Source organism: Equus quagga, chromosome 3 (assembly GCF_021613505.1).
Source record: "Equus quagga isolate Etosha38 chromosome 3, UCLA_HA_Equagga_1.0, whole genome shotgun sequence".
NCBI classification, from domain to species: domain Eukaryota; kingdom Metazoa; phylum Chordata; class Mammalia; order Perissodactyla; family Equidae; genus Equus; species Equus quagga.
Window position 1 is genome coordinate 62,713,139 of NC_060269.1, and position 24,346 is coordinate 62,737,484.

At 37.5% G+C, this 24,346-nt stretch overlaps 1 protein-coding gene across 5 annotated transcripts in view; it reads left to right on the forward strand.

Moving 5' to 3' along the window:
- Positions 1-24,346, forward strand: part of KIF13B (kinesin family member 13B) — a 184,181-nt gene that overhangs the window by 103,648 nt on the left and 56,187 nt on the right. For all 5 annotated transcript variants that reach the window (XM_046656028.1, XM_046656031.1, XM_046656032.1 and 2 more), the window contains exons 15-26: positions 1,758-1,844; positions 3,625-3,815; positions 4,346-4,556; positions 5,444-5,606; positions 8,593-8,739; positions 9,940-10,089; positions 10,382-10,510; positions 15,935-16,105; positions 18,003-18,160; positions 19,099-19,231; positions 23,417-23,563; positions 24,174-24,203. In XM_046656028.1, the coding sequence (XP_046511984.1) occupies positions 1,758-1,844; positions 3,625-3,815; positions 4,346-4,556; positions 5,444-5,606; positions 8,593-8,739; positions 9,940-10,089; positions 10,382-10,510; positions 15,935-16,105; positions 18,003-18,160; positions 19,099-19,231; positions 23,417-23,563; positions 24,174-24,203 (1,717 nt within the window). The remainder of the gene's footprint in view (positions 1-1,757; positions 1,845-3,624; positions 3,816-4,345; positions 4,557-5,443; positions 5,607-8,592; positions 8,740-9,939; positions 10,090-10,381; positions 10,511-15,934; positions 16,106-18,002; positions 18,161-19,098; positions 19,232-23,416; positions 23,564-24,173; positions 24,204-24,346) is intronic.

Below are 24,346 nucleotides of genomic sequence, written 5' to 3' on the forward strand. Positions count from 1 at the left end.
GCTGGTTTTGTTCATTTTCGAGAGTGTCTGCCAACTACACAAGTCTGAAAAACCACTTTGTATATATCTTTTGCTCAAGACACTCATCATACTTTGGTACGCACTAACACAGTGCTTTTCGTTTACTTATCCTGTCACCTGAAATATTTAAAAAATTGTGTACTTAAGGCTTAAGATTTAATGAAAGTAATAATTTTTACTGCTTTGTCAAGGGTGTTCTCAAATGGAATATGTTTTTTTTCTTTTTTAATTATGAGTGCATGGCAGTGAATAATCTGGTGACTGCTGGTAATGTTTGATGCCACTGCCCTGATTTGTGTTAGAGCCCCAGCAGTTTCACTCACCACCAACACAACTGTCAACACAGTGGAAAAGGGCAGGGAACCTGTTAATGTTATTCTGAAAATAACTTTGATTTTGGGGACCCCACGCAGACCACACTTTGGGGGCAATTATTATATTCATGCTTTTATTTACTAATTATGGTTTAATTGCTGCACCTTTCAAACGTAAGCCTATATGTTTGCTTTTAATTAAACTTCTCATTGTATTTAAGGAATTTGTGTCATAAAGGCTAAAATATGCTAATTTTAGTAGGTTCTCTCTTGTCAAAACTGTATTTTTTGAGCTTGTGTTTAGAATAATCAGAGCATAGGAGTATAAAAACCAATTACTTTTAGTGTTCAAAAACCCATATGATGAGTGAATTCTAGATAGGGAGTAAGATTTTGAGTGTATGCACATAGATAAAAAATAACCTGTGTTATAAAGCCGGGTGAGTGCTTCAGGAATTTAAAGAAACAAAGTTACTATAGGCTGGAGTGATGAGCAGTGTTTACAGAGGGAGTAGAAACCAAACTGGACTTGGAGAGCTGAATGAGACTCGGGGGTGGAGAAGAATGGGAACCTTATTCCAGGTTGGAGGGCTGGTGTGAGCTTGGCTTTGGAGGATGTCAGTCCTGTTTAATGGACAGAACAGAAGCCAGTTTTTTTGCAGAAGTTGAGAGTTTCACTAGAAGAGGAGAAGGAGGAGATAAAGAGGGCTTCCTTTTGTAGGACCTTTAGTGTCAAGTTAAAAAACTTAAACTTTACATCTTAACAAATGAGTCATTCAGCAGCGGAGAGGCGTGATGATAGTGGTAGCCTAGGAATCTGTCTTATAGTGGTATGCATAATTTTCTATTTCTTTCCTGACCCTCTGGATTCTTCCTTAATATCCTTCTACCCATCCTGTCTTCTCTTGAGCTCCATTGTCAAGATATGCAGTCAGGTGGACTTGATAAATCTTCTACATATTGGTAGGATATAGACATTTTTCTGTGTTATAAGGAGTTACAGAAGTATTTAACATAGGTCTCATGTACTGATATCTGTAGATATTTCTAGAGTCTAGTTGGTCGATTGGCTCTTTTTATCCATACAGGTGGGACATGCTTGTTTTAGTTGCAATGTATACTACTACTATCTTTTTATTACTGGCTGTAGTGATTCCATATTTATTGCTTAATATGCTATATAACAAATTTAGAACTTTGAAAAATAGAGGATAATAATCTATTATATTTAGTACCATAAGCATTTTAGATAAATCAGCAAAGAAGTAAATACAAGTAAAATTCTCCAAGGGCAGGTTTTATTTTGGGGAATTGATTATTTTGTTTTTCCTAGTAATTAGATCTCTATGTATTGGAAAATTAAAGGTTAAAGGAGAAGATATGGTAATCATTATTTACATGTTTGACCTCTTGTCGCCACAGAACATTTGTAAACGGCTCTTCTGTGTGCAGTCCCATACAGCTACACCATGGGGACAGGATATTATGGGGAAACAACCACTTCTTCAGGTAAGAGAGAGATTGTTGAAAATTATTCTCTGAAATAGAAGAACATATATTAGAAAGTAATATTAAAAAGTAGAAGGTAAAAACTCCATAAAAATTATACATTGTTTTGTGTATGTATGTTCATTTACTATATGTGTATTTATTTATTATGTATATGTTTGTTCACTATATGGTATGAGACAGAGGGACATATGAAGAATACACTCAGGAAAAATGCTGAGTTCACTTAGATATGTTTTACTTTTTCAATGAAAGATGATTATTTTGTCATCTGATATAAGAATTCATTAATTTTTTTCTGACATGCTTATCTGTATATTTGTTTATTTTCACAGGAAACAGCAGTGATTTTAGTTTCTTTATCCATAAATAAGGTTCATATTTCATTTAGGAATGCTTTCAGTTGCAGGTAGTGGTAAACTTGACTGTAGTGGCTTAAACAGATGGTTTATTTCTCTGACAAAATAGGAAATTCGAAAGAAGATGGTTGTTGGCATTGGCTAAGCCTCTCAAAAATGTCGTGGCAGAAGTCTTGTCATTGTCTTGGCATTTGCTTATGGTCTCAAGGTGGCCATGCCACTCAAGGCATCAAAGCAGCATTAAGGCACACGTGAAGAAAAGGTTGAAGTGTGGTGGTACTAGCCCTGAGTATTCTCTTGACTGAAAAAGCAGAAGTCTTCCCAGAGTCCCCAGCAACATTCCACTTATGTCTCATTTGCTAGAATTTGCCTCTTATTTTTTTTAAAGATTGGCCCTGAGGTAACATCTGTTGCCAATCTTTCTTTTTCTTGTTCTTCTTCTCCCCAAAGCCCCCAAGTACATGGTTCTGTATTCCAGTTGTAGGTCCTTCTGGTCCTGCTATGTGGGACACCGCCTCAGCATGGCCTGATGAGCCGTGCTGGGTCCCTGTCCAGGATCTGAACTGGCAAAACCCTGGGCTGCCAAAGTGGAGCATGCAAACTTAACCATTTGGCCACGGGACCGGCCTCTAGAATTTGCCTCTTAGCTTCAAGGAGGCTGAGAAAATCTCTGACCTGGACTGCATACATTATTTGCCATACACAGTTGGTGTTGTGTTGGCAAGGAAAGGTGGGCTGGATATAGTATAAAATTAAAATCCTGGTCTATTCTTCTTCCTGTCGCTGGTCACTGTGCTTCTCATATCAAACTGAGTTTTCTTATATTTAATGGAGATCTTTTGCTTGTAGGCCAGTTGATATTTTGATTATTGAAGAAAGGGTAGAGGGGTACCAAAGTGTATGGGAAATATTTTTCATGTTTTTCCTTCCCAAACTAAATTGAGTATAAATTGCTTGGCTTAGTATTCAGAGCCTTCATAGTTTTTTAAGTTGATCTTTCCACCAATATTTCTTAGAACTTCTGCTATACAAATGTTGTTTGTCCCCATGTTGTTGTACTCAATTTCTCCAGAGACTAGGGGAGTTTCCATCTCCACGTCTTTTCTCATGCTCTTCCCTCTGCCCTAATGCCCTGCTTTCTCCTTATCCTTTAAGGCTTGGCTCAGATGACTTCTCTCTGTCATCCATTCCATTATTATTCCAGTCTGAAGTGGTCCTCAGCTTTTCTTTCATACCTAGCTTGTAACAGTCTCAGGGCCTTGTGTCACTCTCTGTGTTGTAATTGTTTGCACACACATGTGTGTTTTATTTCTACCACTAGGATATAAACTCTTGGCATCCAGCAAATGTCCGTATTCAATGAATGGAATGAATATGTGCATATCTTTATTTGAAAAATAAGGTTCTTTCTTTCCCCCAAGACTGAATTTGCCTAAGAAGAAAAAGAAAGCAGATCGAGAAGATGAGGAACAGGACACCTCCATGAAGAATGATACCAGTTCTGAGCAGCTGGATGTAGACGGAGACTCCTCCAGTGAGGTGTCCAGTGAAATCAACTTCAATTATGAATATGCACAGATGGAGGTTACCATGAAGGCTCTGGGCAATAACGGTGGGCAGATCTGTTGTGCATTTTAAATCTTTTAAAGATGGTGGAGTGTTAAAAATATTTACAACTAAGACATTCTAGATGTTAGTGAAAAAGGAAATCGTTATGGTTTTGTTCTCTCTATTATATTCTTTTGTGTCTTTGACTTTAATTTATTGTATTTATAAAAACTTTCATTCTTTCTACCTTGATAGAGAAATCACTGTAAACTTTGTACTCATTGGTAGAATTTCTCAGGTTTGAAACTTGATTGCCACTGGCTCATTATTGTAGTGGATTTCTGGAGCATTAACCATTATGCGTAGAACGTATAATAGACCTGCTCTTTCTCTGTTGAAGACAGCTTAGCATTTAATAGAATAGATAATATGTTAAACAATTGGAAGCAAAGAAAGCTAAGTTATTCCAAACTCTGTTTAAGAATCTTATTTTATTAATTACGATGACAAACAGCATAACGTAGAATTTGATGTATATCATGTTGTACAGTTACCGTTGTTCATTATTTAATTTTTAAAATAAAACTTGTTTAGATCCAATGCAGTCAATACTGAACAGCCTGGAACAGCAGCATGAAGAGGAGAAGCGCTCTGCCTTGGAGCGCCAGAGGCTTATGTACGAACACGAATTGGAGCAGCTTCGAAGAAGGCTGTCTCCTGAGAAGCAAAACTCTCGCTCCATGGACAGATTTTCTTTCCACTCACCCAGCGCCCAGCAGCGATTGAGACAGTGGGCCGAAGAGAGGTAGGTGGTGCACAGGGCCTCTGTCACAAGCGGAGCATGTGCTCAGCGCCTCGAGCCCTCCTTGGTAAGATACAGAAAGGAAAAATCTAGACATTACTTTAAAAAGAATTGTAGAAAAAGAAGAGCATCATAGCCAGGAACCACTTGGCATTGTCTTTTTTTTTCACTTTTGAAAAAATGAGAATTGTTCATTTATATTGCTTTATTTAAAGCTGCCCATGTTAGGTGCTGCCCCATTTTTTGTTTGTATGGCTTTTGGATTTGAATAAACAAGTATTTATACTTAGAAGTCATACTTTATCATTGTATTATACTTTAGGTTCTGAAGCTTGGGTAGATGCTTTTTAAAAAAGGAAAAAAAGGTGGTTATCTGGACTGATTAGCTCAGGTAGGTAAAGCATGGTGCTAATAAGATTCAGATTGCAAGTTTGATCTCCATCCGGGCTAATTAGCGTTGCACTAAAATGCCTTATCCATGGTTACAGACTGTACTTAACTAACCTCTTGCTATGCAGAGTTTGGTCTACAGATAGACAGCGTCTCTGTCACCTGGAAATTGATAGAAATGTAGCATTTCAGGCCCCACTCCAGACCTACTGAGTCAAAATCTTCAGTTTATCAAGATCCCCAGGTGATTGTGTACACAGCCAAGTTTGCCAAGCACTGCCCTAATGGACGGCCAGCTTGTCACACAAGCGTGTGCTAGTGCTGATAATGTAGCCCAGATACAAGCGCGTGCATGGGTCAGTGTCGGTAATGTATTCCCTGTGTGCCAAAGATGGTTGTAAAGCTTGGTTTGCAGTTTGGCATTAACGTGTTATGTACTATATAATATTCTGATGTGCTGCTTGATGATTATCCCCTCTCTCTTTTTTTTTTTTTTAAAGAGAAGCAACACTGAATAACAGCCTAATGAGGCTGAGGGAGCAAATTGTTAAAGCCAACCTGCTGGTGAGAGAAGCTAGTTACATTGCAGAAGAACTGGATAAAAGAACAGAGTATAAAGTAACTCTGCAGATTCCAGCCTCCAGCCTTGATGCCAACAGGAAGGTGAGATTGCCGTTAAGGGAAAACCAAAGTTATCATTGGATAAACTGCTTTCTCTGTCACCAGTGTCAGTTAAATACCAGTGGGTCTGCCCTCATCCCTATCTACACCCTCTGCAGTCTAGATCCTTCCATACTTGTCCTCCTCTCTCGAGTAGAATTGACTTTTAATCCTCTGCCTTTGTTGCATATGTGTCCTTTATCCACTAGAAATATCCTCTCCATGCCCCTCAGCCCTACCAATGGATTTCGCTCAACTCCCTTTCTTCAAATCTGTTTAAATTGTTTCTGAGAAGTCTTTCCTGATGAATCTTCCCAAAGTGGTTTTCCCTTCATTCTGTACCACTCTACAACCCCCTTCCCCCAAGTTAGATGTTTATTCTACTTATACATGTTATTTTCTGTTTGCTAATAGGTTGCTCTGCATAACTGTTCATTAGTTGTTTCATGTGTATATTTAAGATCACAAGTCTCTTTTTGATATAATGTAATAAGCTTAATAAAATGTAGGGGGAAAGTCCCATCAGTATCTTCTCTCCTTGCCATTCAGTTGCTTTATTTTCTTACTTAGGTTCTTTTCTAGCTCTTGATCATATTCATACTTAATTTTTGATGGATTAGGTAGAATTTTGTATTCAGATAAATATTTTGAGGGTGCTTGTGCTGTGTTTCTTCTGTGGCAGTGGACACAGCAGTTTTAATGTATCCTTCTTAGGTGTTCTGATTTGATAGCAAAGACCACATCTTTCCTTCTCCTATGGCATCATAGTATCAAGGTCAGTGTTTTGCACAGAATAGATACTTGGCAAATATGATGCGTAGTGTTTTTAGTAATAAAAGTGTTGTGAACATGATGCAGTGTTTACTTTATGGAGAATTGTCTTTCGATGTATATTCTGTGTGTTGTTTGAAAGATTTTACCCACTTAGAACTTTATTTTGCTCTTTGGTATTTTTACCAACTAACAAAGGTATTTTGTAGGGCAAACCATGGTTGCAATGGGACGCACAGACACATAACAGTAGAGGAAAGCCAATCTTAGGCACAGGGTTCAGGGCTCAGCTTCTTCTGGAAGACTGAGAAGACCATTCTGTAGTGTTTGAATTGAAAAAACAGAAATGTGAACATATTTTCCTCATTAAGCATGACCGTAGCCCTTTTCTGTGTATCCTGGCTTGTGCTTTGTTGGAAGGAGCAGTGCTGCCTCAGGGCAGCCAGGCCAACACCTAGAAGGGACTCACGTCACTTTGCGCATCTGTCTGCCCCAGACACCTGACATTGTGTTCATGGGGCTGTTTGTATTGCTGGTAGAGATGACGCACAGATGAGTGAGTCTTGGAGTTGAAGCAGCCGTTGTTAACAGACAGCTACTAATCCACTCTATTATTGATTTAATAGATTAGTATTTTCAGATTTCAGCCAGAGGAGCTGGACAAGGAAATATTTCCTAAGGAGACAGTTTCCTGACTCCAGCTGGATTTTGCACTCTTTTTTCCAACATACCTTTTTTTTTTTGTACTTGAAACTCTTATTTCGCTTAATGTCCTGTCCATGCTGTGAACGTTGTTGTTTATTCTGGTCCTTACTCCTGGTCTTGTACTCACCTCTCTCTGCTGATTTTTTTTTAAGGGCAGAAATTGCTTTTTTTCCTGTTTTTCCAACCCCTGTTGTAGTTGTTTGCAGGACAGCCAAGTCATGATGCTGCAGTGTGTTGCTCGTTGCTGTTAACCCCAGTTCTAACCTTCTCTCCCTGAATAGCCACTTCCTGCAGATCGCTAACGAAATCTTTGTGTTTATTCCCTAGCTGGCTGAGTATAAGGTAGAAGAGTCTTTACAGTATGTGAGAGAAGGGTAATTTTTGACCTTCAGAATTATAAAATCTTTGTTTCATTATGTAAATTCTTTTTATTTGGAAATGATTATAGGCAAGATATTAAAACAACATTGGTGTATTTCACGATTCTCTCAAGTTCTTAGTGGGCCTGTCAGAACAGTTGAGAAATTTATCCAGTAAATCTAAATTGATCAGCTAACTGATGGATGCATCTCTCTGGAGGAGATGTACAGGGGCATTTTATTTTCTACTTTATGGTTTTAGGAAGTTTAAATTTTTTTCTACATTAACATAACACATTGCTTTTATAAACTGGAAAAACTTCAGTGAATACGATTTTTTCTTGAGGTGAAATTCACATAGCAAAATTAACAGTTGTAAGGTGAACAATTCAGTGACATTTAGTACAGTCACAATGTTGTACAACCAGCTTTTCTGTCTAGTTCTATATTGTTTTGATTTTAAATTCAAACTATGTATATTTGGAAATTGATATCATTTGTTGCCTCCCAATAAGTGTGATACTTTTCCCAGTTTACTCTTTTAAACACTTTGTGTTTTGTACCACATTAAGATACTACTTAGTAAAAAAATTTTAAAAATTGAAGCGTTTTTTTTCTCTTTGAACTGGATTTTATTTCATATTGTATAGAATTTTCTTTTTAAGGCAAAACTGTTGAGATTAAACCATGAAAAGTATGACTAAAAGTTGAAACTTATGAAAGGTAAAAGATGGTTTCTTAACCGTCTATCCCAGCAAAGTTTCCCTTACCATTCAGTGCTTATGACTCTTTCTGCCCACTGACGTTCTCTGGTCATATGATGGCCTGAGTAAAGTATTTTTGACTTCCCATTAAACATGGTCTAGTCTTTTGGATTCTAAATTTAAATTTACATTCAACTGCAATCAAAATTTAAATTTTAAGTATAATTGTTAAATTTAAGTATAAATTTAAATTTTGATTGCAGTTGGATATAAAGGCATTATAATGAAGCTTGTAAGATTTCTGGGAGGCTTTCTGGTTAACAGAATAAAAAATGATGGCAGTTTTACTTTCGGTTGATGACATTTGCCTGGTGGGTATAGCGTGTTCAGGGGTGGCCTCTGTGGTGGCTGTCTTTGTGTTTCACGTGGTCACTCTGACTGTCTTTACAGCGAGGCTCTCTTCTTAGTGAGCCCGCCATCCAGGTGAGAAGAAAAGGAAAAGGAAAGCAGATTTGGTCTTTGGAAAAACTGGACAACAGGTTGTTGGATATGAGAGACCTTTATCAGGAGTGGAAGGAGTGTGACGAGGATACCCCAGTAAGTTATTTGAAAAAAATTACTCACTTTGTACTTACAGAAGGAATCAAGCAGGAATGAACCTACCCATTTCAGGGAAGAATTGTTCATTTTTCCAAAATAGTAATCCTGTTTCTAGAATAATATTTATTTTAATCCTCTAAATTGTTCTGCTAATCAATAATTTTAATAACCTATTTTTCTGGCATCTTCTTTTTTCCTCTCTTTTTGTGTTCTCTGCATTTCTAGTAGAATCTTCTACATTCCATTCTGGCTTCTGTCTCCTGTACAGGACTGTGAATTTATTTAGGACCGACACCATGCCTTATTGTCTCTCTCCCCATTTCTCAGCACATTTAACCTTGGAAATAATAAACCTACAATACCTGTTTTTTGAATTGAACATCAGCGGTACCTTAATATTTATACTATAAGGAACACTTTTAAAGGTGTTTTGATCCTAAAGTGGATGCCATAGATCTATACTCTGATACTCTCTCCTCAGATTGCAGGTTTTCTCATTGAAGTCAGCTGTGTACTTGTACATATGTAAAATAGATATAAGTATTATGTATAATTTTACATATTTTCAACACTGCTGGTCCTGTTTCTACTTACAGTTGTTTACTTCCTTAGTCTCTTGTTTTGTAGAAATGTTTATTTTTTCTCATTGTCATCAGTAAAAATGACTTCTTATAGTTAGATGACATTTTTTTTTTAAGTTGTTTTTTTCATTTTCTTCTATAGTCCTCACCTCTTTCAACTTAGAAATAAAACAACATAAAAAGCAAATACAAAAAAGCAAACCACTGTCCTGTAAGGAGATCGCTCTTGTTGGCAGCAGTACGTCTAATGATTTGGTAGGAACAAGTGGAATAGATAGGAATGAAAAATGAAGAGTACTTTCATATACTCTTCTTCCCCTTTTCTAGTCAATGTATGTTGTTGTTCTATTTCTGTGGCAAGATTTCCACGTAAAGGAGAAGAAATGATAAAAGTAATGACGTGGTATTGGAATTGCTCTCTCATGGGTGTAGGATGCTGACCATCACTCTAAATGGGAATGAGGAAGAGTGAGTGTGTATGTCTGTGTGTGTGTGTATATAATACAGTGCTATACTTCAGCTAAGGTTAATGACTTTATTAGAGTGTGTCAAAAAATGGCAGATTGAATTTGTTTAAGTGATTTTCTGAAGTTTTATGTTCTGAATCGCTTTAAAGGTAATACGGTCTTACTTCAAGCGAGCTGATCCATTCTATGATGAACAGGAGAATCATAGTCTCATTGGCGTGGCTAATGTCTTCCTTGAGTCCCTCTTCTATGATGTGAAGTTACAATATGCGGTTCCCATTGTGAACCAGAAAGGAGAGGTTAGTTTTCTCTTCATATCTTGTATCCTGCAGAGAACGGTTTAAGAAATAGTAGAATGGTGATGTTGTTGTTACTATTTTTCATCAATAATGACAAGTGATGTTTGTGTGTATTTTTAATACCTGTGTTTCCATACTGCTTTATGGTAATTATTCCAAGTACTTTGAGGGAAAGTAACATTAGCACCTAAGCTTCTAAATTCTCGTATACCATTAACCTAACCACTTGACTCTGAAAGAGAGAAAGAGCAAAATCTGGAAAAAGTATCTGGTTTTCCCCGCAACATTCTAGGTGGCAGGTCGGCTGCATGTAGAGGTGATGCGAATCAGTGGTGATGTGGGGGAAAGAATTGCCGGAGGTGACGATGCCACAGAGATCTCCTGTGATAAGGAAACCCAGGAGAACAAGCTGGTATGCATGGTAAGTCCCAGTTTCATTTAGAATTAGTAGAAGTGTGGCTGATTTTGAGGACTGTGAGTATTTAGATGATAAATGTTGTGTTCTTTTTCAAATTTTGAAAATATCTGTCTCTAAATAAGTTTTCATTATTTGATATTCTAGAGAGCATATTTCATCATATATCCTGACGTAGGCAGGTACTTCCAGTGCCTTCCTCTGTGAAGTCTTGGATAAGTTGCCTTTTTCTCTGGTCTGTTCAGCTCCAAAACTGTATGAATTAATTTTATCTCAACTTCTCTGCAGAGAAGCCCATTTTTTTAACACAAATTTCCTCCTTCTATTGGGCCTCTTGATTCCTGCTGCTGCTGGACATTTATTCCAGCATGGTCCTATTCCTAAGCTCCTGCCATGGGTTACTCTTCACACTGTTTTTCCACACATTCTTTGTTCCTCTTCACCCATGTGCCTTTGCTTATGCTATTCCTTCATGCCCTAATCCCAAACGCTTTTCTTTCTGCTCTTCGCCCGCATGCCATTCATGAACTGTGTTGAGTGTTATCTGTCAGACATTGTGCCAGGTGCTGGGAATATAAAGATGAATAAGACAGGATTCCTCTCTCCTATGTAGAGTGTGTCTGTATAGGGGACACACAAGTGAACAGAAGACTCCAATATTGTGTGACCCAAATGATCTGAGAGAGGTAGACAAGAGATGTTCTGGAACACAGAGGAGAGGTAATTAATGAATTCGGATAGTAAGGTCTGAGGAAAATGTCTGGAAAAATGAGACTCAGAGTTTATTTGAAGGAGAGTGTGTTATGTAAAACTCTTTATCCGTGGGTGCTGTGGTATTTTCACAGGTAATTGCTAGGTTGAGGTTAGGTAGGTCATTACATTCTTGGATTCCTACCCCATCAGTGTTGGTGGTTCCACCTCTGTCACTTATTATGATAGTGAAAAAATCCTCTCATACATTTCCAGACATACTGTAGTGGGCCAGTATGCCATTGCTTGAGAATCACTTAAAAGGTTTTTGAGGAAGAGAAGTCAGAAAGGGGCATAGGAACAGTGTATGAAGGAGAAGGAGGCCATCAAAAGGTGAAGTGAAGGAAGCCTAAACTTAACTCTCCTTTCATAATCCATTCTAGGTCCAGTCCTGTGTCTCAGTAAGGATTTCTAGAGTTGAAGTTGATGTTGAAAGGAGTAAGTTAGGCATTAGCTGCAAGGTCTGGGGAAGCTAAAGCTGGTAAAGAGTTGGGCCACTCTCTGTAGGTCTTTGCACATATTAAGAAGGCCTTGGTTGTTTGAGTCAGTTACTTCAGTATGTGGGGGGGCAAATTCTCAATTTACTGAAAGATTAATATTTATTGTATCTTACTTGATTTCGGAACATTTCCTTTTTGAGGTTATGTGATTTTCAAAGATGGAGACATAAGCTTGATGACTCCATAATGGCCCATGTTAAAGCTTATAGACTAGTAAATGCAACTGCGTGAAAGATCAACTGTGTGAAAGTTCACCATTTAGTAAAGTAAGGTACAAAGATACCGTCTCAAGTGGGAAATTTATCTTTATTACTGAAAAAAAGTAGTATATCCTGGGTAATGTGAGCTTTTTTTAAAAAAAAATTTGTCTAAAATGTCTTAAGATTTTTTAAATGAATGTATCAAACATATATAAATGTAGTGCGAAAAGTGTTCTTGATCCCCATTCACCCTCCTTTGACAATCATCAATTCATCTTGTTTCATTCATACACTCAAGCCGTTTCTATGCTCTCCCCTCCCCTTGGACATCATATTTCATCTATAAATAGGTTAGTATGTATCTCCAAAAGAAGAGTACCAAAAAAACCCGAACATAACTATAATATCATAATCAAAAAGCAATACTTTTTTTTTTTTGCTGGGGAAGATTCACCCTAAGCTAACATCCATGCCAGTCTTCCTCTGTTTTTTAGTATGTGGGCCACCAGAACAGCATAGCTGCTAACAGAGAGGTGTAGGTCTGCTCCTGGGAACCGAACCTAGGCCACCAAAGTGGAGCATGCTGCACTTAACTACTAGGCCACCAGGGCTGGCCTGTAATACCTTCTTAATGTCATGAAATATCCAGTCAATTTCCTTGATTGTCTTGGGTTCTGACACTTGTGCTTGTGCTCACGTGCGCGCACACTCACTCTCTCACTCTCCCTCATGCATGCATGCTCTCTTGCATGCACACACTCTGGTTTTCATTCTCTCTTACCATACAATTTGTTGATTGTAGAATCTGGGTTGTTGTATTTTCTCAGTCTGGATTTTTCTGATTGGTGTTATTTAACATGTTAAGATATATTTGCTCTAAACTGGTGGTTAGATATAAAGATGGTACATGGGGGAGGAGGAGTAGCAGGGATGCCTTATAGCTGGTGATGTGTTCTTCCATAAGAAGGCGCACTGTGTCTGCTTCTCTTTTGGGGATGTTAGCAATCATTGATTATTACCTAGATATTTCATTTAGGAGTTAGAAAAGAGTGATACTATAATTCTGTCTTCCCTTCATTTGTTAGCTAGAATTCTTCTATACAGAGAATCTTCCATTATCAACTGTTTTGTTATTCAGAGATAAAGTTTGTATAGGAAAGGCAAGGTAAATGCTCCATTCTCTCCCTTTATTTCTAATTTTCAAAATAATGAATTGATTTTCCTACTAATATCCAAAAGTGACCAGTGAGATTTTGTTTAGTCTTGATATCATTGTGATCTCTTGGATTTAAATGTTTGATATGTTTCGATCCATTGTATTTGTTACTTATGTTGAAGTTCAAATGCTCCCATCTTCAGCTGGCTCTTGAGTCGTTCTGACACAGCCCTAGCGCTCCTAGATTGTGGTGGCTTTCTTGCTTTCTGGTGTGAACATCCTGGTCTCGTCCTCTACATTTCCTGTCCCAGACCTGGGATCAGTCATGTCTCCAAGGAACCGATTCCTTTCAGTGGAAAGTGGTTTTTACATACCGTATTCTGAGTGTGCAATAGCCCTTTGTGTAAAAGGAGGGAGACAAACTATATGATGATAAACAAAACATTGGTGGAAAAAACAAATGAAACCAGCCTGGGAACACTTAAGATATTGTGGATGATGGGTGTTGCTGGCCCATTAAAGTCTGGATTTATTTTTCTGTGATAAAATAATTACATGCATATTAACATATTAGTATTTTCAATTACTTTAAATAAAGTTAGTGTATTTTAAAACCCCAAACAACATTAATGTCTTCTGATATTCCTGGGCTCTAGTATATTGAGTAGTGGCAAGTTGAAGTCTGTGATATTCTGACACCTTGTGGTGATTTTGCTTTCTGTATGTAAAAGCTCAAAAAAAAAACAAAAACAAAAAACCCCCTTTGTTCTAGATAGCAAGATATTCCTCGTTCCTGATGTTCTTCATTCCTGGCAGTCTCATTCCTGAGACGCTGCCTGTAGGGAAGAGTCCAGCTTATGAAATCTTGCTTCCTTGTTGATTTTAACCTTAAAACTGAGATTAATTTCTAAGGAAAAAATTGGCTTTCAGATGGAATTCAGTTACAAAGAAGTATGTATTGAACATCTGTCCACTCAGTGCCTGGTAGTGTTTTCATTCATTTCACTGGTGTGGTTGGTCTTCACACCAGTATCGTTAGGTAGCTGTCCTGTTTTACACAGGAGAAAACTAAGAATTAAAGTAATTCATTCAAAAACAGAAGCTAATAAGTGGCAGAGATTTTTATTTAGATCTGTGTACTCCACAATCTTGTAATCTTCCCAAATACGATATTGCCTCACCTCAGAGATTATGATAAGCATTGTTAAACACTTAATGAAAAAGTGATGGTTTCTAAAACATAATGAAAAATTAATTGCTGAATATTGATCGCTCTATTTGGCTTGGACAAATAAAATGTAAGTCAATCTGTCTTTCATAGCCTCTCAGGGAATTCCTATCTAGATGTTTCAAACTTTTGTTGGATCATAAGAGAAAATGAATAATAGGGCCAGCCCCAGTGGCCTAGTGGTTAAGTTTGGCGTGCTCCACTGTGGCAGCCCAGGTTCCGTTCCTGGGCACGAACCTACACCACTTGCCTGTCAGTGGCCGTGCTGTGGCAGTGGTTCACATACGAAAAGAAAAGATTGCCAGCGGATGTTAGCTCAGGGTGAATCTTCCTCAGCAAAAAGAATAATAATAATAATAATGAGTTCCCATCTGTGCATGGTATAGAAGAAAGTAAAGTCATCTGCTTTGCGTGATTTTCTGTGTCCTTATTAATGCTTCCTGAAACATTGAGGCTATTGTATTTGTGGTTGCTGAGCTACATCAACTCCTGCTGCATCTTCAGATCTACTTTCGTTAAATTTATTTACTGGAAGTAGAGTACATCATACAATATGCAGGAAGTGACCAGGTGAAGAATATAATAAATGATCAGCGCTTGGTCATGTGAAATTCAGCCTCGTCAATTATAAAATCAGAATTTAGTTTAGCTTAATTAATTTTAGAATTAAATTTCCTTCATAGCTGGAGGAGTTTTAGAATATTATAACTTATCACAAAAACGCCAGCTTAAAAATCAACCTGACGCTCCCTGCCAAAAGAAATATTTAGAATGTTTGGCTGCTTTGATATCTAGTATAGACATTTCTTCTGGGGCATTTGGTCTGATTAGACACGTATTTCTAATCACGCGTTGTTATCACAAAACCCTATACTCCTACAATCCAGGGTACATTTCCTCTGCTTCGCCTCTCTTCCCTAAATCTGCATGGAGAAGGCATTCAGTAAATGTTGGGGCAGAGAATGGGCAATATTCACCATCTTTAATCTCCTCCATTCATCCGTCCAGATCTTCAAAGTATATACATTCCTGATGATTTTAAAGTTTTCTGGAAAAAATGCTCTAGTAGCATGTAACATTCTACTTGAGAGCTTTGTTCCTTTTTATACTTTAAAATATCAATGTTTTTGTCCTTCCCTGCATATTTATTGCTTATTGGCACATACACTGATTTTGTTCTTCGTTCATCATTCCTAACAATCTTGTGTTCTTATAGCATGTCCGTAGTTAGCCAAGTTCGTATCATTGAGTGGTGTTGATGTTTGAGAACTTTTTTCTTCTGAGTTTATTATTATTATAGTATGATGGTAATGATGATGATATCATAAGAAGCTAATGTTCTTCATCAGCTTGTAAATGCTTTAAAATATTCACCTTTACAGTCAAGGTTGTGCTACCCTGAATGAACCTCTCGCTAAATATAACAGTTGTTGTCAGTGTCTTACACATTCAGAAATACAGCCCAGAATGAATAGGATTTGGTCAACATAAACCAACAGTAAGTGACAGAGTCAGGACTGGAGCCCATATGTCTGACTCAGAGTACTTCTTGGAACTTTCTGAGTTAAAATCAGACAGAGCCTTCTTTTCCTTCAGGTTAAAATACTCCAAGCCACTGGGTTGCCACAGCATCTGTCCCACTTTGTATTCTGCAAATACAACTTCTGGGATCAGCAGGAGCCAGTCATTGTTGCACCCGAAGTGGATACCTCATCCTCTGCTGTCAGCAAGGAACCTCATTGCATGGTGGTCTTTGATCATTGCAATGTAAGTTTGTCTTCCAGACCTGGTCAGTTTTTAATTACTCAGGTAAAAACAAAACAAAAAAATGAACATTATTTTGTTGAATAAGTTGACATCCATATATATGTCTTGGATCAGAGTTTCTTACAGTGGGGTTGGAGTAAAAAGTAGTGTTGTCAACACTTTATACACCTTAAACTTACACAGTATGTCAATTATATCCCAGTATAGCTGAGGAAAAAAAGAAAAACTAGTGTCAATGCCTTTAACTCCTCTACAATCAAAAGTTGACTTTTGTATGACAGTGTGTATGGATATATGTGTACTCCATAAGGACTCTATGTTTTGGGTTAGATTACTGGAGAAATTGTCATCTGAAAAGGTTAAGAAAATAGTGTTTTAGAGAAAGTGAAGACAGAAAAGAGACAAGAACTGACTTTGTTGAGCGCCTAGTGCTCTGCTAAACCTTTCTGTTGTTCTTCCATTTGCTCTTTACCACAATTGGATTTGATGATAGTGCTTTTTTGCAGCTGAAAAAAAACAGTTCAAAGAGGTCAGTTCGCCTATGGCTAGTAACTAGCAAGACCAAGAATGTCAGATTCTGGATTCTTTTTTTCTGCTATACCACGCTTGATTCGTCTCATTTTTTTCAAGAGAGAGGTCTCTTTCTAATCTGTTTAAAACAAATATCTTTAGTGTGTTAAAATATTGAGAGAGAGGGAGAGAAAGAGAGCAGAGATTCTATGATTTGTTAAAAGAAACTGTTTTAGAGCTTAATCCAAATTATTGCAAAATGCTGTTTTAGCTCTATCTTGTATTGATGGACAGGTTGGGAGAATTTTTTAAAATTAGGTGATTTTTTTGCACTGATGATCATTACTCATTTCTGTTTTCTTCTATTAGTGGAGATAGATAGCTTCCTAAAAACTGGGAAAAATTGTTTTCCCAACACACTGCTACCTTATTGCATATAATAACTTTTATGTCAGGGCATCGTAGAACATTGTTGTAATTCTTTTCTTTCTTTCTTTCTTTCTTTTTTTTTTTTTTTACTTTTGTCCCTTCCTTCTTTCAGCAAGCAAGGAAGCATGTGGTGTGTTTTTTTTCTTTTTTGCTGGAAAAGATTCGCCCTTGGCTAACATCTGTTGTCAATCTTCCTCTTTTTTTTGTCCTCCCCAAAGCCCCAGTACATGGTTGTATATTCTCGTTGTAAGTCCTTCTGCTCTTCTCTGTGAGTTGCCGCCACAGTGTGGCTACTGACAGACAAGTGGCATGGTTCCACGACCGGGAACTGAACCCAGGCCACTGAAGCACTGAGAGTGCTGAACTTTAACCACTAGGCCATCAGGGCTTGATCCATTGTTGTAATTCTTAATGTAACTATTTATACTTTTTTTTTTTGAGGACGATTAGCCCTGAGCTAACATCTGCCAATCCTCCTCTTTTTGCTGAGGGAGACTGGCCCTGAGCTAACATCCATGTCCATCTTCCTCTACTTTATACGTGGGACGCCTACCACAGCATGGCTTGCCAAGTGGCGCCATGTCCGTACCCAGGATCCAAACCAGCGAACCCTGGGTCACCGAACCGGAATGTGCAAACTTAACCGCTGCGCCACCGGGCTGGTCCCACTATTCATACTTTTAAAAATAGCTAACACAATAGAATACCATGTTGGTCTTTCACAATACGTTTTCAAGGTGAAAAGTTTTTTAAAAATCAGAGTTATAGTTATTTTTAAAATCGAGAACCTTAGACCATCTGAGCATTCATTGTGGGTGTTAGATGACAGGCTTGTTCTATAACTAAAACATTCTTTTCAATTTTTCCTCCCCATGATGAGGTAAATATGTGATGTCAGCTATAAATAATCCTAAAGTTGCTAGAAAATGTTTCCTCTTCTGTAATTATTTTCTTTCAGGAGTTTTCTGTTAATATCACTGAAGACTTTATCGAGCATCTTTCAGAAGGGGCATTGGCAATTGAAGTATATGGACACAAGATGAATGATCCTCGGAAAAACCCAGCCCTGTGGGATCTGGGGATTATCCAAGCAAAAACACGTAGTCTTCGGGACAGGTGAATCTTAGATATTCATTTGATACCATTTATAATTTTTAAAAATTGCGAGAAATTGATCCTGCTGTTTGTAGAGGTGACCCCTTCCTGAGCCTTCCTGTTCCAGGGGTACATGGTGGTGTTTCCAGGATGTTAATAGCACAGCTGAAGCTCCTTAGGGGAGCGAACCTTGAAGAGTGAAGGAAGAAAGGCAAATATATAGGAAGTTAAGTGTAAAGAATAACATGAGTTTTTGGAGAATAAATTGCCTATCATTATGAATTACTTCTAATTAATCAGATGGAGAGAGAATGGATCAAGATACACTCTAGAATTCGGGTTTACTGATTTTGTCTTTAGCTCGGAGAGCTTGTCAAGTGGCCTCAGTGATGAAGGAGGCAGGCTTATTTGTTGACCAGGATTTTAAAAAGAAGAGAGAAAAGGAAATGACTGAGAGAGCATATATTTTTATCTTTCATCTAGTTATAGATGAGAACCAGATTTTCCTTTTTTGCATTTAGAACGTTTTAGCAAATACTAAATTAGGCGTTGAGATATTTTTCTTGGTTTTCTTACTGACCTGAGCAAAGATACTTGTCAAGCCACTAAAGCATTCAGCACTCCCTTTATCTATGAAAAAGAGAATCACTGTACTTGCTTCTGTATGTTTGATTATAATGTTTAAAGTTTTGAATAACCACTTTGAAATAGATTTTTAATTATCATACCTTTTTGAACTAAATAAAGGAGCTATTTCTAGTTCTGGTATTAAGTTTAATTTTGCTTTTAACTATATTTGCTAGTATGTGCTTATATATTACTCATTGAACTACAGATCATTCTACCGAATTACTGTGTTTGGAGGTCATTATCATTGTTAATTCTCATGTGCAGTATCCTACACCCCCTGTATTGAAATAGAAATGTGTGATTTTCCAAGAATTTCAACTGTTTCCTAGATGGAGTGAAGTCACCAGGAAAGTGGAATTCTGGGTTCAAATCTTGGAGCAGAACGAGAATGGTGAATACTGCCCTGTTGAAGTAATTTCTGCTAAGGATGTGCCAACAGGAGGAATCTTCCAACTCCGGCAGGTAACAAAATTGTGAATGTTATCGTTCTTAATGTTAACATTTAATTCTTTGGCACTGTAAAGCTTAATGTTGGATTCCTTTTAGCAGAAATGTCAATGATAATGAAATCTAGACTGGTCAAGTCCATTTCTTGTATTAAAATTGTCCTTACTTCACGTGTATTTTCCTTCATTTTCAAAGTATTGCTATTTATAATATTTTAAAACGAGCTTCTGTTAGGTTTAAGTAAGAAAAAGGTAAGTTTTAAAGAATTCAGAATTGAACTGTAGGAAATAAAACAAACATATCAAGCAGCATTAGAATATTTATATACACCTGAAATTTATGTAATGTTATAAACCAATGTCACCTCAATAAAAAAATTTTTTTTAAAGAATATTTATAGGGGCAGGCCCCGTGGCTGGGTGGTTAAGTTCTCGTGCTTTGCTTCAGCGGCCCAGGGTTTCACTGGTTCAGATCCTCAGCGCAGACCTGGCACTGCTCATGAGGCCACGTTGAGGCGGCGTCCCACATGCCACAACTAGCAGGACCCACAACTAAAATATACAACTCTCTGCTGGGGGCATTTGGGGAGAAAAAGGAGGGGAAGAAAAAGAAGATTGACAACAGTTGTTAGCTCAGGTGCCAATCTTTAAAAAAAAAAAAACCAAAAAACCAGAATATTTATAAAAACAAGCAGAAGCTATGTCACACGGCAGACAGAACAAACACGTCAGAGTCTAACATGCTAGGGGTTCATTTCTGGCTCTCCCACGGCCTACCCATCCATCCGTGAACAAGCTCAATAGCGTCTCAGAGCCTTTTCTCAGGTGTGAAGTGGAGGTGATGATAACACAGCTTCGCAGGATTAGCGTGAGTGTTAGAGAGATTATAAGTATGTGAAGCACAGTGCTTGGTGCTGGGAGGTGAGATGTGTTTTTTCCTGCTGACACCAACTAATTCTTTAATTCTCTGCAGACACACCAGCTAGGTGTCCTACAATTCAATTCAGTTTGGACCCTAACCACCCAGAGTGAGCTCCAGACTCCACAGGTTTACAGGCTCAGACTTAGGCACAAGACTCCCCTTGCTTCAGACGCCAGTTGCAAGTATCGAGTCCCCAGGTTACCCATACTTCTGTCCGACTTGGCTCCAAAGTTAGGGGTTCCCGCAATTCTCCTCCTCAGGTTTGATAATTTGCTAGAATGACTCTCAAAACTCAGGAAGGCCCTTCATTTACTGTTACCAGTTTATTATAAAGAATACAACTCAGGAATAGCCAAATGGAAGACATGCGTAGGGCAAGGTATGGGACAAGGGGTGAGGAGCTTCCGTGTCCTCTCGGGCGGGGTGTGTCACCCTCCCAGCACCTCGATTTGTTCACCAACCAGGAACCTCCCCAAACCCCATCATTTGTAGGTTTTTATGGATGTTCCCTTATGTGGTCATGATTGATGAAAACATTGGCCATGGGTGATTCACTTAATCTCCAGCTCCTCTCTCCTCTCTCCCTAAGGTTTTGGGTGGGGCTGAAAGTTCCAAACTTCTAATCAAGCCTGGGTCTTTTCTGATGATCAGCCCCCAACCTGAAGCTATCTAAGGGCCTGCCGAGAGTCAACAGATTAAAAGTCGTGTCATTAAAAGATGCGCCTGTCACTGTTAATCACTCACTTACCTCATTGTTTCAAGAGTTTCAGGAGCTCTGTGCCAGGAACTGAGGACAAAGACCAAGTATCTTTCTACGATACCACAGGAGGTGTTTAGTAAATGTAGGTAGGTAGGTGTGAATACCTCCCAGAAATCAATACAGCAACTATGTGGGAATTGTCACTCAACCCTAGGCTGATTGTGATCTGTAAAGTGGCTGCACTGCCAACTAAAGATGAGAGAGAATATCTTAATAGAATTTACATATAAGATTTGGAAATACTCTTTTTTGTAATACCTTACATTAATTCAACGTTTGGTAGACTATTATATACTATAGTAGTTTCCATACTTTAGAACAGTAATAAAATATTAGACTAGCTCTAGAAGATGAATGTTGAAATCATTCAAAGCAAAATATTGAAAACAGTTTTAAAAAAATTTTGCTTAAGTATTTAAGTTTCTGAATGTTTTAGGAAGAGGAAGGTGATAAGCCCTTGTTCTCTGACCCCCGCAAATGAATTTTAGCAAATTCATTCTTGTATGGACAAAGATCTGAAAGCAAAAGGAAATTAGTTTAAATTATAGTATGAGATATATACATAAGATAGGACTCTTAAGGGTGTGAAGAACATCTTTTTCTGAACATCTGTTAAAACTATTTATATCTTCTTTGGTTGCCTTAGTAATTCATCTCTTGAAAGGCAAAGCCAGATAATTTTCTGTGCTTTAGTGTAAATTGAATATTTAAATATTTGTCATACTTTTGACAATACTCTTGACCTGGATGCTGAAAGAATCATGTAAAGGCTGGAAAGGTTTTTTCATATATGAATGGCAAGAATAAAGATACAGAGATTGGGATTAGGTAACTTTGGGTAGAAAGTAAAATGTAGGAAGAACTGGAAAACAGTTATAGAGGAGATTATAGAAGCATGTGGCAGCTGGTTCCTAGAGGGCCTCTGATGCTAGGCTCATTTGAATTTAATAGATTCCAAAATTGGGACCTGTTGTTCTTGAACAGGAGAGTGGCAGAGGAAGGCCGATTAGGTTAACCATATGAAACTGCTGGCTTTGTAGTTAAACAATAAAGTATCAGCAGTTACAAGAAGTTGAATCTTACAGTTAAAGTATCCTTGTTCAAAGCTTTTCTATGAAACATTAAGCCGTTCCTGGGTCTTTTCCCTCCTTTTCTTCCCTTTCCTTCTCTGGAATCCTCCCCCAGAGCATATGTACGTAACCCTTCACATTTGGGCATGCATTCAGAATAGGTCATTTTCCGTCTTAGGCAAAGTAAACAAACAAAATGTAGCTAACTGGAATGACTAAACTATTTTAGACAATTAAAATGTTTTCTGAGGTACTCGTTCTATGAAATAAATGATAGATAGTCCTTGGAAAATATTAAATCAAAAGACATCTGTAACCCATCTCTTCAAATCCAGCTTGATAGGATCAATCATTGCCTAAGTTGATTTTCCTGATAATATAGGGCTCTTGGGAGTTAAAATCTGATGGAAGAGAGGAAGTGTAACTGACTTGAAATTGTATATTCAAATTTTACTTTTCAAATTCTATTTTACATTCCTAAAATTAATAAACCAACTTTGAAGTCAGTAAGTTGGAAATACTGTGAATTTTCTTTGAAAATGTTATTTCATTGTAAATATTCAAAGTCACATAGTATTTATTCTGAGAATCTGCTTAAGAGGGAACAGCTTCTCTCTGATCAATTCATTTTACAGTTTGGTTTAAAATTATTTTATTTTGGAACTGGAGCAGTGAATTCAGCATAGTAGTAATTATTTTTATTTCTAACTCTAATTGCTTGTTTTTAAAAGTAGATCATACTATATATTCTGGGTTCAGAATATATCATGTGTGTTGTTCTACAGTAATATTTTAATGACTAATATTGCAGTGTAAGCAGTTATCAATATTATACATTTAATTTGCATGTAATTTTTTGTGTTATTCTTAACATTGCTTTAAGACATTTTGTGTGTATGTATTATTATTTGTCTAGAAAGATTCCTAGAAAGTTGGATTGCTGGGTCAAAGGATACTTACATCTTTAAGGCAAATTGCCCTGCAGAGAGGTCGTACCAATTTATATTCCCACCAACAGTGTATGTAATTGGCTGTTTCATAAACTTTGGGCAATATTGGGAATTGCCTTTTTAGAAGATAATTCCTAGTTTAGTAAGTGAAAACAGGTGTATCATGCTTATTTTAATTTGTATTTATTTGGTTATTAGTAAGTTGAGCATTTTTTATTATCCAGCTTTTTGTGTTCCTTTGTTAGAATGTTTTCTTTTTCTTGGAAAAATATGTAAGCCATATATTTGTTCTATGTCTTTATATTTGCTTAAAAAGTAAATAAGTAATTTTTCCTGATTAGTTTTTCAATTTGTATTTTACTACTTAACATTTAAGATACAGTGAGATGTGTCCAAAGTTAAACGTTTTTCTCAACATCAGCCTGTAGGGGTCTCTCTAACCCAAATTTTTGGAATTCAAACTGATTTAAAGAAACTCTTAAAATTGTCTGTGATACAGGGGCAGTCCCGGCGAGTCCAAGTGGAAGTGAAGTCTGTGCAGGAATCTGGGACGTTACCATTGATGGAAGAATGTATATTGTCTGTTGGCATTGGATGTATCAAAGTTAGACCGCTCAGATCCCCCAAGATACATGAGCTCTTCCATGTAAGTTTCTCTGCCTATTGTGTTCTTGTTGAAAGACCGAAGCAGACAAGAGAGTCTTGTGGAACCCGTCAGAAAACTGTCTTCCACAAACAATTCTTTCAGTATTTCTTTTTGTTTTCCTTTGGTGTCTTTCTTAGTGTATTGCATTTTTATGGAATCACTGCACCAACTGTTGGTTTTGCCCTGGTACCTGGCAAACTGAGGGTTAAACCTCTCAGTCTTCAGAAGCTCCTCAGTGCCAACTAGTGATTACCTCCCCCATCACCCACCCTCTCTGCAGAAACCCCCTGCTGGCTTGTAAAGACTCTTTGCCAGCAGGTGTTTGATTTCCCCTGGGGAGTGGGACTATAAACCCAGCAGGCAAAGTATTGTACTGGTTCTCGAAAAGGTCAAATGAATGTTCTTCACTATACTATGAGAAGAAGCTCAAGGTTTTACTCCAACTTCCTGAAAACTGTAAGACCAAGAGTGAGGCTGAGGGTAGGTGGGAGATGAAATAGTATATTCATTAAAGTAGGAAATATAAAGTGTGGGAAAAGATTCAGATATTTAGTGTGGCTTGATTCTTGGATAATTATTTTGGTTCTGCATAATATATATTTTATTTTAGGAGGAAGAGGAGGACATGGACAGCTACCAGGTAATTAGACACGTGTTAGCCTCATCAAATAAGCTTGATTAAAGTATGACTTAACTACTCATTCCTGAGTCTTCCTATACTGTTGCTTAATAATTACACAATTAATTTGGGTTCAAATATTGCTTTCTCTCAAATTAACAATG